This window comes from Gigantopelta aegis, chromosome 4 (genome assembly GCF_016097555.1).
Source record: "Gigantopelta aegis isolate Gae_Host chromosome 4, Gae_host_genome, whole genome shotgun sequence".
NCBI classification, from domain to species: domain Eukaryota; kingdom Metazoa; phylum Mollusca; class Gastropoda; order Neomphalida; family Peltospiridae; genus Gigantopelta; species Gigantopelta aegis.
The window spans coordinates 25,398,105-25,412,611 of record NC_054702.1 but is presented as its reverse complement, the minus strand read 5'-3'; the positions used below and the strand labels follow the sequence as shown (position 1 = coordinate 25,412,611).

General features: G+C 37.0%; 1 protein-coding gene across 1 annotated transcript; it reads right to left on the bottom strand.

Annotated features, from left to right (window-relative positions):
* Window positions 1-1,428: 1,428 nt before the first annotated feature.
* On the bottom strand, window positions 1,429-14,489 carry LOC121370267 (sulfotransferase family cytosolic 1B member 1-like). The gene is made up of 7 exons (XM_041495397.1): window positions 14,407-14,489; window positions 11,749-12,346; window positions 11,083-11,294; window positions 9,142-9,268; window positions 7,357-7,451; window positions 2,714-2,894; window positions 1,429-2,127 (listed from the first exon to the last, which is right to left on the bottom strand). The coding sequence occupies exons 2-7, from the start codon at window positions 12,296-12,298 to the stop codon at window positions 2,000-2,002; spliced, it is 1,293 nt and encodes a 430-aa protein (XP_041351331.1). The 5' UTR covers window positions 12,299-12,346; window positions 14,407-14,489; the 3' UTR covers window positions 1,429-1,999.
* Between the last annotated feature and the right edge of the window lie 18 nt (window positions 14,490-14,507).

The window sequence follows — 14,507 nt, the reverse complement described above, 5'->3', positions numbered from 1 at the left end:
GCCTCTGTCTCTCTCTCTGTCTCTCTGTCTCTCTCTCTCTATATATATATATATTACATGTATACATATACAGTTGAATCCCATTGGCTCGAACCCCGTAGGTGCCCGAGAAAGTGTAGTTCGATCAAACCATTCGGTTAACATCGGACACTTACATAACATCAATTAGAAAGTTGAATTAGATACAAATTATGTAATACATGTAAGTGCACTTAAATAAAATAAATAAATTGCAAATTCGTTATCTATATTTATATGAATTTATTACAAAACCCCCCAGCACTGTCCACTTTTCAGAAATGTAGTCATATTAAAATTAACGCTTTATGCTGCGGCCCGTTTGTGCACTAATTGTTTGACTGGTATCATGGTTCATCTTAGTTACCGTAACACGAGCTGTACTTGAAAAATCTTTACGGACAGCCGTTTAACAAACAACATGACAAGTATGGTAACAAAAGGATTGCAATTCCCCGATTCATCTATAGTTCGTTCTGCCTAAATAATTAATCTGAAGGTTGTAATAACCAACTGTGCAAGCGCAGCAATTTGTGGTCCTGTTTGTTGGTTTACCATTTGATATTTGATGGATTACCAGTTCGAGGGAAATATAGCAATTAACACAGATGGGACCAATAATTTAGTCCGAGCGAAGGCTTATAGTCGACCCTGGACATGTTCGACCCATCAGCAGTTAATATAATGGTTTACCGAACAAAAACAATTGGGACTTCGTTTTTCGGTTTGAACATTGCGATATGTTTGACCCTTCCAAGGTCGAGCTAACAAGATTCTACTGTGTGTGTGTGTGTGTGTGTGTGTGTGTGTGTGTGTGTCTATATATATATATATATAAAATAACAAGCATTCAAAAAAATACTGCTAAAGCAATACATGGGATACATGTCCCCTACCACGACCCACAAATCTCGTAAGTTCAAGGGCCATAACTGTCAAACATGGATGAGTTCCATTTTTGAGAGTTATGGCCCTTTAATAAATTCCCACGAATTATGGGCCTTCAATAAATTCCCATTAAGTCAAACTTAATATTTAACTCAACATGGTAAACCTATACACAAAATTTCAGCTTAATATCTTGAAACATTGGGGGAAAAAACACCTGGGACAGATAGACAGACAGAAGGACGGAGACGAAACCTACAGTCCCCTACGGTGGGACTGGTAGGGGATTAATAAGCTGCAGTGTTTCAGCCTAGCATGCAAACAAATTGTGACCTCATAAATATGGATGATGTCATAAGACCATCCATCCATCCATCCAACCATCCATCAGGGCTTCTAGATTATGGTAGCCCCACACCCATGGCTAGTGATATTCAATGCTGGGCTAGTAAATAACTACTATTGCCATGCCCGACAGCTAGTGAATGTTTTTCTTTAAATGTTGCAGTTAAGTCTATTTTGTAAATATGAATATCCTGCACTCACCCCAACCCCCAATGTTAGTGTTTTTAAGCTCTATCTCCCTCTTTAGGTGATATATCTGATTATAAGATTATTCAGTAAAACTGTATTGACTTAAAGTAAAGTAGGGCTAGTGAATTTTTAATCGTGGCTAGTAAATTTTTTAAATCACTGACCTCATAGCTAGTGAATTTTATACAAATTGTAGAAGCCCTGCATCCATCCATCTATCAAGCATTAACGGCATGCAAGCCCTTCTTAAATAGGTAGATAAGTATCATACGTCGGTTTACCTGCGTTTATAACTATGGAACCAGAGATCAGAAATCCTGAGAAACTGCCATTTAACATGTTCGATGTATTGACATTGCACTAAAAAATGTCTTAACCTCAAATTTTGAGTAGGTTAAAAAATTAAACATTTCATGATTTTGAATAAAATGAGATAAGAAGAGAATAACATCCATCTGAATAATTTGGATTTTAAGACCCAGAAAAAAATATGTTTTTAAAAACATATATGAGACTGAGTATAACAAACATTGCAGTCAATATCCACAGGTAAAGTTTGTCACACTCTCGTCTCTGGTGACACATCATAGAACTGTAGTCCAGTACCCTTCAGTTCCCTAGCAACCAAATCATCCATTTGTTTTGCCATTTCATCAGTCATAAAATTCTTCCAGTCTCCAATAATACCTGCAAAATAAAAAATATTTAGTAAACGTTCGACAAAAATGTACGCTCAGTCTTTTTTTTAACATGCTAACTTCTGCCAGTAGAGTGAAGTTTGCTGATTTTCCTTACTTAAAAAATATTAAATTGTAGACTATGGGTAAAGTTAAAAATATTTTTAGACCTGTCATGTATCATTTCATCAGTAATACAAACATTCATATTTAAATGAAAGTAATATTTGCTTAATACTGATATTTGTTCAATTTGTTCTTAATTTAAAATTGAATACTATTATGTATGTTACTCTGATAACAAATGTTCACCTCATACTGATTTCTGACACTGAAGTTTAAGTAATCAAATAGTTACATTTAATCATTGTGAAAAACATGACATTGGACAAACAGTCCAGAAAACTGCACATCATCTTGAAAAAGTAGGGATTACTGTAAGAGTTTCATCCATGAACAAGGATATGGGGTAATGCTGAAGTCTGGAAAAAATCCAAATCATTCTCATCTCTGGACACCCTTGCCGCGAAAACAAACTACAACAATATCCCCCAAACCAGTAATGGAATGTTCCACTGTACACATTTACTGCGAACCTTTCCTCATGAACTCCTCGTGTTCTTTCTTGTATATCCAGCCCTCGTACCAGCTGTAGTTGACGCATGGATTGGCCTTCATGTTTTTGAAGGAGCAGTGCTCAGCAAGTTTCTCTATCTCGGCTTCATTCAGCGGTTTTCCTAGGAACATGGAGACCATACGGATAGTCCCGGGCAGATCCTGCAAACACAGTGAGCATGTACAGGGACAGTACCTAGCCATTCTGAGAGTACTGCTACAATACAATACACATCCCCTAATAGGACAAACAATGTTTTGTATCTCCTAAATTCAAGGGCCATAACTGTGAAAAATTGGTAAATTGCCACAAAAGTCAAACTTGACCTGTAACAATACATGATAAAGCTAAATACAATATTTCATTGACATATTTTCCGGCATTTAACTCTTTTTTTTTAAAGTTGATGAAAACAAATTTTGATATCTCCAAAGTTCAAGGGCCATAACTGTGAGAAATGGATAAATTGCCAAGAAAGAAAGTCGAAGTTGATCTGTAACAGAATATCATAGAGCTATACACCAAATTTCAGCTCAGTATTGTGAGGCATTGCACAAACAATATCCTGAAAACTATATATGGGACAGGTGGATGGACAGACAGACAGGCAGACAAAAGAACACAGATGAAACCTATAGTCCCTTCTGGTTGGACCAGTAGAAGACTAATAACTAGGGGGGAGAAAGGGGAGGAAAAGAGACTTTTAAGCAAACATGTGCTCTTTTGTAAGTAGCAGCAGGACACAGCTCCGTGGTAAAGCGCTCACTTGATGGTGGTCAGTGTGGGATTGATCCCCATCGGTCGGCCCATTGGGCTATTTCTCGTTCCAGCTAGTGCACCACAACTGGTATATTAAAGTCCGTGGTATGTGCTATCCTGTCTATGGGATGGTACATATTAAAGATCCCTTGCTGCTAATTGAAAAGAGTAGCCCATGAATTGGTGACAGCGGGTTTCCTTTCTCAATATGTGTGTGGTCCATAACCATATGTCCTGTTGAGTGCGTCGTTAAGTAAAACATTTCCTTTCCTTTGTAAATGCTTTTACAACACCCAGCCCCTGCAATGTAGGGCTCCAAGAGTAATACAATAAACCAGTGAACAAAAAGCAGGCATATAAATTGCAGGGCTCGAACTTAACGGCAACAATGACTGCAATTGCCGTCGGTGACATTATAAACTGTGTTTACACTGTCCAAGAAGGAAGGAAATGGTTTATTTAACGTTGCACTCAACACATTTTATTTACGGTTATATGGCGTTGGACATATGGTTAAGGACCACACAGATATTGAGGGAGGAAACCCGCTATCCCCACTTGCAGCACAATGATTTATTAAACATCGGCTATTGGACGTCAAACATTTGGTCATTTTGACACAGTCGAAGAGAGGAAACCTGCATAATTTTTCCATTAGCAGCAAGGGATCTTTTATATGCACCATCCTATAGATAGGATAGCACATACTAAGGCCTTTGATATACAAGTCGTGGTGCACTGTCTGTAGCGACAAATAGCCCAATGGGTCCACTAATGGGGATCGATCCCAAACTGACTGCGCATCAAGCGAGCACTTTACCACTGGGCTACTTCTTGCCCACACTGTCTAAGAGGTAGGATGAGCAGATTTATGGTTGTTAGTGTAGTAACCATGCTCTAAAGGTGTTATCATCAGTGACCCAGTGAAAGACCAATGTGTGTCAGAACTCACCTGTCACTTACTTGAACATACAGATAAAATCTCAAGCTGTTCACTGGCCAGCATTGAGAAAATCAATAATTTCATGTACAATGTATGTGCAGCTTAAAGGCATACTGTCACGGATTTAAGGCCTTATTTCTCTAAAAATGGATAATTACTAAAAATTACATTAATTGTTGGAAACCAAATCTAGCTATTGCATCACTTTAACTGAACCATGATGGAGTGAAATCCACGTGAACCCTCTCGGCAATTTTAGTTTTTGAATTATGGACCATTGCCATAATTCAATTATTTTTACAAAATACTAGTATCCTTAATAAATGGAGTATGGTGGTTATGAAAATGGTTGAATAAAGTACATTTAGGGACAAATCAAATTATATTTGTTCAGGTAATACTTTGCTAGACCATTAAATAGGTCAGTGGTCTGTGACAATATGCCTTTAATATACATGTAAGTTTCAGTTTACTTTCCCTTAATTAGTGGATCAGGGACTGTAACCATGTCATAGTAAAAATTCCCAGGCCATAACATATGACACCATGTACGGTAATGGCCATGGACATTCAAAAGTTAGTGTACAGTTTATTTGGTTAAAGTTTTCTCAAGGAAACAAGCTGCATTGTGTACGAAAGTGCAACTGACGAAAAACTTCAGTAGCTTACGGCAGTTACCGTAATGTAATTTAACACTATTTTTTAACAGCCTCTTATGTGTCCCATACCAGTATTTGATACACACAATAAAAATTATACTTTATTTTAGCAATGAAAACATTTTATTTTTATCGTTTTGGCAATCTCCGACTGAAACCCCCCCACTTATTTGGCGCTAAGTTTGTCATGTGATCAGAACGGTCATTCTGTCTTTTGTGTCCACTAACTCGTGTCTGATATTTTATCATCAATTGCAAATTTAACTGGTCGTAACTAATGACGGAAATAAAAAAATTAAAAACCCCAGAAAAATGTTAGCCCACAGTAGGGGGTTGCTTAAAAAATTATCTTTATTATTTTTCAGATATCTTAAATTTTTTATTAAAATAATAATATTAAAACTTTGATCAGTTGAGCAAAACGAATACCTGTGAATGTCAGACTGACACTCCGTTTTGGCAAACTTGGACAACTTCATCTCAGAAACACCAGGTTCAGTTAAATGTTAGCTTATGCTAGTAGTCCATGATTACATTTATAATAAATTCTTGTTTATTGAAGTTTATTGACATAAATTGAAGAAGTTTGTCTGCATGTAGATCTATATACAGAAAAATAACCTTTCAGTCAAGTTTATTTGCTGCAAAAGTTATTTTTTTAAAAATTGCTGTCGGCATACTCAAATTTGTTTTTTTTAATTGCCATGGGTAATAAATTCTTAAGTTCAAGCCGTGAAATTGTTTTGAGTTATGAAATTTATACACATGCATTACTTTCATTACAGATACCAAAGAATGGTCACAAAATGTACACACCCAAAGACCCCTCACAATAATAATCCTGTTCACAGTATATTTCATTGCATTTTAAAGGTCACAAAATGTACACACCCAAAGACCCCTCACAATAATAATCCTGTTCACAGTATATTTCATTGCATTTTAAAGGTCACAAAATGTACACACCCAAAGACCCCTCACAATAATAATCCTGTTCACAGTATATTTCATTGCATTTTAAAGGTTAACTTTACAATAAAATTGTTAACTATGAGCTGTATGGTTAAAATCTATTTTACTGTAAAATTTGAGTTCCTAATGACACGTAAAATGTGTTATTTTTACTTTTGCTTTCATGAAAGCGCTTCAGAGTGTCTTACAAAATACCTTTAAGCTACATGTAAGCTTAAGCTTATATGTGACGTCATTTTAAGGTTTCTAACATAGAGCACATGTGTGAAATTCTTACAACTTACGTCACTACTTAAGACAATATCATATGAAATATGTCACAATTAAAGAGTTAACTCTTGGTCGATTTTACTTTTAGCCAAAAAGCAACTTTAATGCCGAATTTTCAATGATGTTTTTAAAATTGAAATAGTCTTTATTGGAAAAGGGGGCGGGATGTAGACCAGTGGTAAAGTGTTTGCTTGATGTGCGATCGGTCTAGGATCGATCCCTGTCGGTGGACCTATTGGGCTATTTCTCGTTCTAGCCAGTACTCCACAACTGGTGTAACAAAGGCTGTGGTATGTACTATCCTGTCTGTGAGATGGTGCATATAAAAGATCCCTTGCTGCTAATCAAAAAGAGTAGCCCATGACGTGGCGACAGCAGGTTTCCTCATTCAATATCTGTGTGGTCCTTAACCATATGTCTGACGCCATATAACAGTAAATAAAATGTGTTGAGTGCGTCGTTAAATAAAACATTTCCTTCCTTCCTTCCTTATTGGAAAAGAAAAGACATGAAATGTCATCTCATCTCCTGATATTTAACTACAACTTGGCAAAACAATTTTGGTCTGGTTCTAAGTTTGTTTACTTTATAATAAAGTTGATCTTTACTTTATTTTTGTGCTTACATGTAAATACAATTAAGATAAATGCTCGATGTTTTGGGTGTTTTGACCGATTCCAGCCAGCACCCCACGACTGGCACATCAAAGGCAGTGGTCTGCCATGTCCTCAGAAAACATACACCCACCACACATATATATATATAATATATATATAATATAAAATATTCATTTTTATTTTGTTTTTCACTATATAACAAAAGTTAAAAGTTTCTTTTGTTTAACGGCACTATCAGAGAACATTGATTTATTCATTTGGTTATTTTGACATATAGTCTTAGAGAGGAAACTAGTTACCCTTTTCCATTAGTAGCAAACCAAGCGAGTGCTTTATCACTGGGCTACATCCTACCCCTGTATATAAGAAAGGGTGCATCGCTGAATTGACAATACATACATACCTTTTTCATCTGTTCGTAAGTTAGAAACAAAACATTGTCTTCATCTCTCATCTGCCAACCTTCTTTGACATGTTTCCACCATGGGCCAAATAACACTGAAATAACAAGATGATGAACGAAGAAAAACATTCTGATTCAGAAGCCTACTCAGAAATAACATTAACATGACTAAATGCGAAAAAACACACTATTTAAAGCAGGAAATTAAACTTTAGACCAAAATATCATACAATGTTGACTAGTGATGTTCCAATGATCGATTATAATTGAAAATGAATTGGTTTATAAAAATCCATAGTCGACTGTGTGGAAAAATACATTTGTATAAGTACTGTAATTGTTCTTCCAATTTAGGTGATAAAACTGATGTAAATGTTTGGGTTAGTGTTTGTTTTCATGTGTACGTAAATTAAAAAAGATGTTAAATGAAGAAAACTTGGAATGTTTTCTCTTTTATAGATACATGTACATCACCTGTCCTCAAACTAGTGCATATTCCCCTAAGGATAGTAGTCTGGTTCGAACATCCCAACAGCCAATGGGATGGCCTAAAATTCTTCTACAGGTGACATTGAAAAGAAATAGCTATTACAGGTAAAACTGGCCGTTTGTAGGGTCTAGATCCTGGTAAATGTGCCAATAGGTGCATGTACATATAATTTAAATCCTTAAGTTTATATAATTCTAACCAATTTTGAAATGAAAAGTGGATCAATTGGTAATATCTAATTATGACTGATGATCAACGACGAAATTCCAACCGATTCTCAATACTGAAGTGGACCCAATATCTTTAAAAGTTGAAAAGGAAATGTTTTTTTATTTAACAATGCACTCAACACATTTTATTTACAGTTATATGGTGTCAGGCATATGGTTAAGGACCACACAGATATTGAGACAGGAAACCCGCTGTCGCCACTTCATGGGCTACTCTTTTCGATTAGCAGCAAGGGATCTTTTATATGCACCGTCCCATAGACGGGATAGCACATATCACGGCCTTTGATGTACTAGTCGTGGTGCACTGGCTGGGGTGAAAAATAGCCAAACTTTAAAAGTTGAAAGTGGACCAAACTTCTTTTAAAAGGTTTGTTTTGTATAATGACACCACTAGAGCACATTGATTTATTCATCATCAGCTAGTGGATGTCAAACATAAGTTAATTCTGACATATAGTCTTAAGAGAGGAAACCTGCTACATTTTTCCATTAGTAGCAATTAAAGTATCTTTTATATGCACCATTCCATAGACAGGACAGCACATACCACAGCCTTTGAATGCAAGCAGAGTTCATATCCATGAAAATTTTAACACGACACATGAAATGGAAATGTTTAATTTAACGACGCACTCAACACATTTTATTTACAGGTATATGGCATCAGACATATGGTTACGGACCATACAGATATTGAGAGAAGAAACCCGCTGTCGCCACTTCATGGGCTACTCTCTTCGATTAGCAGCAAGGGATCTTTTATATGCACCATCCCACAGAAAGGATAACACATACCACTGCCTTTGATATACCAGTCGTGGTGCACTGGCTGGAGAGAGAAATAGCCTAATGGGACCACTGATGGGGATTGATCCCAAACCGACCGTGCATCAAGCGAACGCTTTATCACTGGGCTATGTCCTGCCCCAACAACACATGAAGCTGTATACATACTGGTGTTGTTAAAAAACTGGTTGAAAAAGTGAATATCTTTAAAATATTAGTAACTATGAGGTTAACATGAAAATATTAACACAACGACACATGACGCTGTATACTTACTGGTGTTGTTAAAAAATTCATTGAAGAAGTGATTGAAGTCCCCATTGTAATTAATTTTAGCCAGTGCCTTAGTAAAATGGTAGTACGACACCACTGTATCCTTTGGATTTCTGGCAATATATATAATCTGAAAGATAAATGTTGGTTTCTAGAGTAAAATGTTAGTTTAAAAACAAAATTTAATAGCTGTAAAATTTAACAGAACTTGTGGAAACAATTTACCATTTAAATTAGAAGATGATTAGAAATTGACTATAAGAAAACGTATTAGGCCCACACGTACCACATGAGGGCTTAACAATCTCCTAAGTTGAAGGGCCTTAACTGGATAACAAAAATGGGCCAATCCCAATTAAAGTCAAACTTGATTTGTAACTCTATATAATAAAGCTATACACAAATTTTCAGCTCAGTATCTTGAGGCACCACTAAAAAAAGTTCAGAAAACTATATGTGGGACTCGTACTCGTCCACTCACCAAATGTGAGTAAACATTATGATGGAATGTAAATTTATTTATTTATTTATTAATCTGTGACTCCGCATCGGCCATGCCAGAATTCCAAACGATTTAAACAAACGGTTCAGAATGATGATGAAATACACAATACACGTACCACATTACTAATAAACAACTTCGGAATTCCGAACTGCGCATGAGTGACATTCCGAAATAATAATACATCTTATTTCAGATCAGTGATCCATAAAACATACATACTTATATTTATTACCCATATGGTTACAAATATCTTGGTACATATCAAAGTGATACGTCCCACTAGAATGCCAAGTGGGACGTAACACTTTTGACGTCACACGATGACGTCATCAATTAGCGCACTACAACCTTACAGGAACGTCAACGAAACGAGATCTGTGAAATAAATTAAGATCGATTATGGGTAATAAATAGAATAATAAACTTGCTACCTTTTCATATCATGTTTATGTCCCTCTTGAAATAATTTTCATTGTCACTCGCTAAAGCTCGTGACAATTGAAAATTATTTCACTTTGGACATAAACAAGATACGAAATGGAAGCTCGTTTAATATCCTATAAATACTGTTCTATAGGCTAGCGTACTACTAGAAATTCTGGCGGGCTAGTAAAATTTAGTTGGTTCAAACCCGGCGGGCTAGTGAAATATTTTTCATTGCTGCACTCCTGCTTACTAGATATAACATGAGCTACAAACAGGAATGTTTACATGAGGTGTGATGGACTTACAATGGGCTTTTCCAAAAAAATATGACTGTCGTGTAGATAGCCACCTTCCATTAGCCAAGGCTATATATGTATACATGGCACAATTTATATCTATAGCCACTTTGGTATAAAGTAACAAATATGGTGACCTCCATTATGGTTGTGTTTATGGAATTCATCTTTGTATGCAATATTTAGCATGATGTGTGTACAGTAGACAACTAACTTGTGCACAAAAAGATCCTTAAGAAATGTGACATATATTTCATGGGAAACACTTTTTCGGTTCCGTGCCTTGTGATCATGGGAAACCATCGGAAACGGTTTATTATTTTTGTTGAATAATCGTACTTAATATAATAATCATGAGAAACAAAACTTCAGTTCCGTGAGTTTACCGACACGCTACCAACATGGTACCGGAATCGATTGTTTCCGTGAAACCCGAAGGCGTGGGTTAAGTACAAAGTAGGTGGTCGACAGTACAAACGAAATGTGGAGAAGCAGTCAGAATGATGGGATAACTGTTACAATGGCCTTGTGCAATACGTTAAAGATTAAATAATGTAGAGACAAGACTGCAGCTTTAACAAACTGGGGCCTAATTCACTAAACACTCGCAACTTTGCGATATCACAGTGCAATGCTACTTAAAGACTTGCAAAGAGGATGCTTTGTTGTCTAGCAGAGCCTAAGAGAGCTTCAAGAATTAGGACCCGTTGTCATCACCTTTGGTTTCTTTTCCTTCAGTTGTGTGGGCAGCAGTGAGAAAGGCAGGTGTGTCTTGATGATCCTGGGGGAGGGCTGCTTGCTGATGGAGCGCAGTCCGGGCATTACAAACTCGAAGAACGGAACCCTCTCATCAATGGTCTTCTGCCTCGCATCGTCGTAGTTCAGATCAGACATTATGAGGTAGACCATCTCCGTTAGCCACGTTGTCCCTGTCAACATGTCAGATATAAAGTCAACGTTAAGAAAAGGCAAATTGGTGGAACGCTGTTTATTAATAAGCACCTGTGAAGTGAGTATGTGGCCTTACACCTCTCTGTTGAGCATAGCGATGCACGCACCTATGGTTGGAGCCAGTAATGGAATTTTAAAAATCTCCCATTGCGTCAGGTAGGAAACAAATCCAGTACTTATCATCCTCAAATACAGTGGCTCAACCGCACTGGTTGATATAAGAAGACAGGACTGGTTCATCAGTATCAGTCCTCATTTAAGGTTTGTGAGATGAAAGTCACGAAATTTTAATATTGATGGTCGGGTACTGAAATTTGTCCTCACAGCCTTTATTCAGAATGTAGCAAAAAAAACCTACATGGATTAAAAATCCTAGAAACTTTCATCTTTTAGGTTTGTAAGTTAAAAGTAACAAAAATTGTATGATCTCACCTGCTTTTGGAAACGACACAACCCAGGTATCATCTTCCCTGACTTGAAATCTGAATACATTATCCATGACATCTGCTGTGTAGACAGGAATCACATATCCTCGGTACCTGTATTTAACCACATGTCTCCCTGTGATTCCAAGTTCAGGCTCTATGGGCTCCATACCCCTGGCCGTCTTCTTGAACTTTTTGAACTCTCGCAAACCTATAGCCGACATCAGTCCTACTCCTATCAAACATGACAGATAGGTGGCCCACTGCAGGCGTTTTCTACCCTCTGGTGAGAGACCCTGAGAATATGTCCGGTAGTTCGGAACAGTGATTTTCATTCCTAACACAGAGCGATGATTTCTAAATTCTTTGATGCTACTGAATTTTGCATACTGTCTGCCAAAAGAACTAATAGATTTAATAGGGTTTCTGCTAGGATATAGAAAGCCAGTAGAATTGCGATAGAGTGGTGGGCAGTATTTATGAAATGACTGCCAGGTTTCTTGTTTGAAGCATTTTGTTGTAATATGTCTGCTGAAAATCTTTATGTAGAACATCATGCCACTCTCCCAATCTTGGTACAGATTCTTGTGAAACCCAGAATGATGCTGAAAAAAATAACTACATTTTTATTTTAGACCAAACACCATCAAATTCAAACAATAATTTCACATAATTAAATGTTTCCGACCTACTACAAACAGTATTTATCTATCGTTAAATTCTTCTTCTTTTTTTCAATTTCTCTTCTATAAAAATTTACGAAATATGGATATGAAGTGAAATTACAGTAACTAGGGTGCAAAATGTGACTGCTGTCGACCGTAAAATGCAAGTTTCTCTATATCTCTAGAAATAGATGCAGAATTTTCCCTGGAAGAGGATGCAACATCTAAAAGTTACACCTAAATGTACAATATTCAAGGAGTGTGTAATGTTTAAAAAGGGCATCAACAATATTGAAAAGTACACCAGTTAACATGTATTATAATATGGCAATATTTCTCCGAAACACCAAGCTGATGAAAATACACACAAGGCCTATAGGAACTGGGGGGGGGGGGAGGGGGGACGGGGGGTTCGGGGCAGGGGGCCTGTGCCCCTCTTCCCCCACCACTTGAGGACAAACATGTTTTATTGGCCCAACTCTATATAAAAAAATTGATAAAAATCTAGACCACTAGATATTGTGCCCACCTCCAGTAGAGATTGTGCCCCCCTCCAGTAGAGGTTGTGCCCCTACTCTAGTTCATCAAGATTAACCTTGCGTGCAAGCACAACGCTGTTGTGCTTACACACGAGGTTAATCTTGATGAACTAGGGTTAGTTTTAGTCTTTAGAGCCTTTGATATAGAGGGGTATGGGTAGAACTCCTTCCAAGGCCGCACATTATGATTATTCAAAAGGTGACATGCAAACATATGGGGAGAAGAAAAAAAAGAGAAGACAACTATGATTGGGGAGGGAGGTTAGTTCATCAAGATAAACGTCTCTGGCACGATATTTATTATTGTGATGTTTATTGCTGTGCCGTCCAATAAATATCAAAATGTTAAAAAACTGACCATAGATGTTTACCTTGGTGAACTAGGAGGGAGGTATGCAACACCCCCTCGTCTATACCAATGACTGTGGGATGGCAGGGTTACTAGAGTTTAGTTAATTTGGCCCTTGATGTTTAGAAGACATAATGTTAATTTTTATAATTATTATTATTTATTGCAAAAGCTTGTTACCTATTTAAGGCTATTAATCATTGTCGCTTACGCTGCTGTTACTGATATTGATAATGAAAAGAGGTAGAGCCAACTAGAGGGGGTGTCATCTGTGCTAGCATGCGCTGTATTTATGAACTATCGGGTGTTAATATGACTTGTAAACTTTTACATCATTACTTTTATTAAACCCCGATTCCAAAACAAACGGAGCGGTTATAGAATCTGTCCGCCACTAATCCTTCTGTAAAAAGAGGGATTTTTTGGTGGGGATTCTTAAAAAAAGTGGGGCATGGGTTTTTGCGGGGGAAAAAGAAAGAAAATAAAAAAAATTATTTAGAAGAAAAAAAATAAGAAAAAAATATGGACATTAAGACTTATTGGGGGGGGCAGCCCCCCCCCCCCAGCCCCCCTTGCTAACCCTAATCACTCTGTAGCCGTGTAGGCTATCAACACTCCTCTGTAACAATCGACCGACAAAGTTCCTAAATTAAAATAAAGTAAAACAGAAAATCACTTGACCCTATGTTCCTAAAACAAACTAAACCCTAACCGTTCCTGAAATAAAACACAAAATAACGCAAAGTTCCTAAAATAAAATAAAATAGAAATTAACTCGAGTTATTGGCTTTATTTTAGTAATCGTCAGAGTAGTTAAAATTATCGAAAATTACATATTCGGGAAAGTGTACCGCCCGTTCCCCCCATTAGTTATCGATCTAAAGAGGGATTTTTTGATGGGGTATATATAGAAAAGTGGGGCATGGGGCCCTAACCCTAACTCTATCCCTAACCCTAACTCTATCCCTAACCCTAACTCTATCCCTAACCCTAACCCTAACCCTAAACTATTATAAATGATGGGGGGAACGGGTGGAGCTCTTGCCCATATTCGTTATTTAGTGTATAGTAAATGGTTGTATTTAGGTGGCGGACATATTCTATAACCGTACCAAACAAACCCCTAGAGTTGTTGTTTTTCAGACTAATGTTTCAGTTTGTTTTTAACTGAACTACGAACCTACTTCACCACCGGTTCCTTTCCTGCATGATG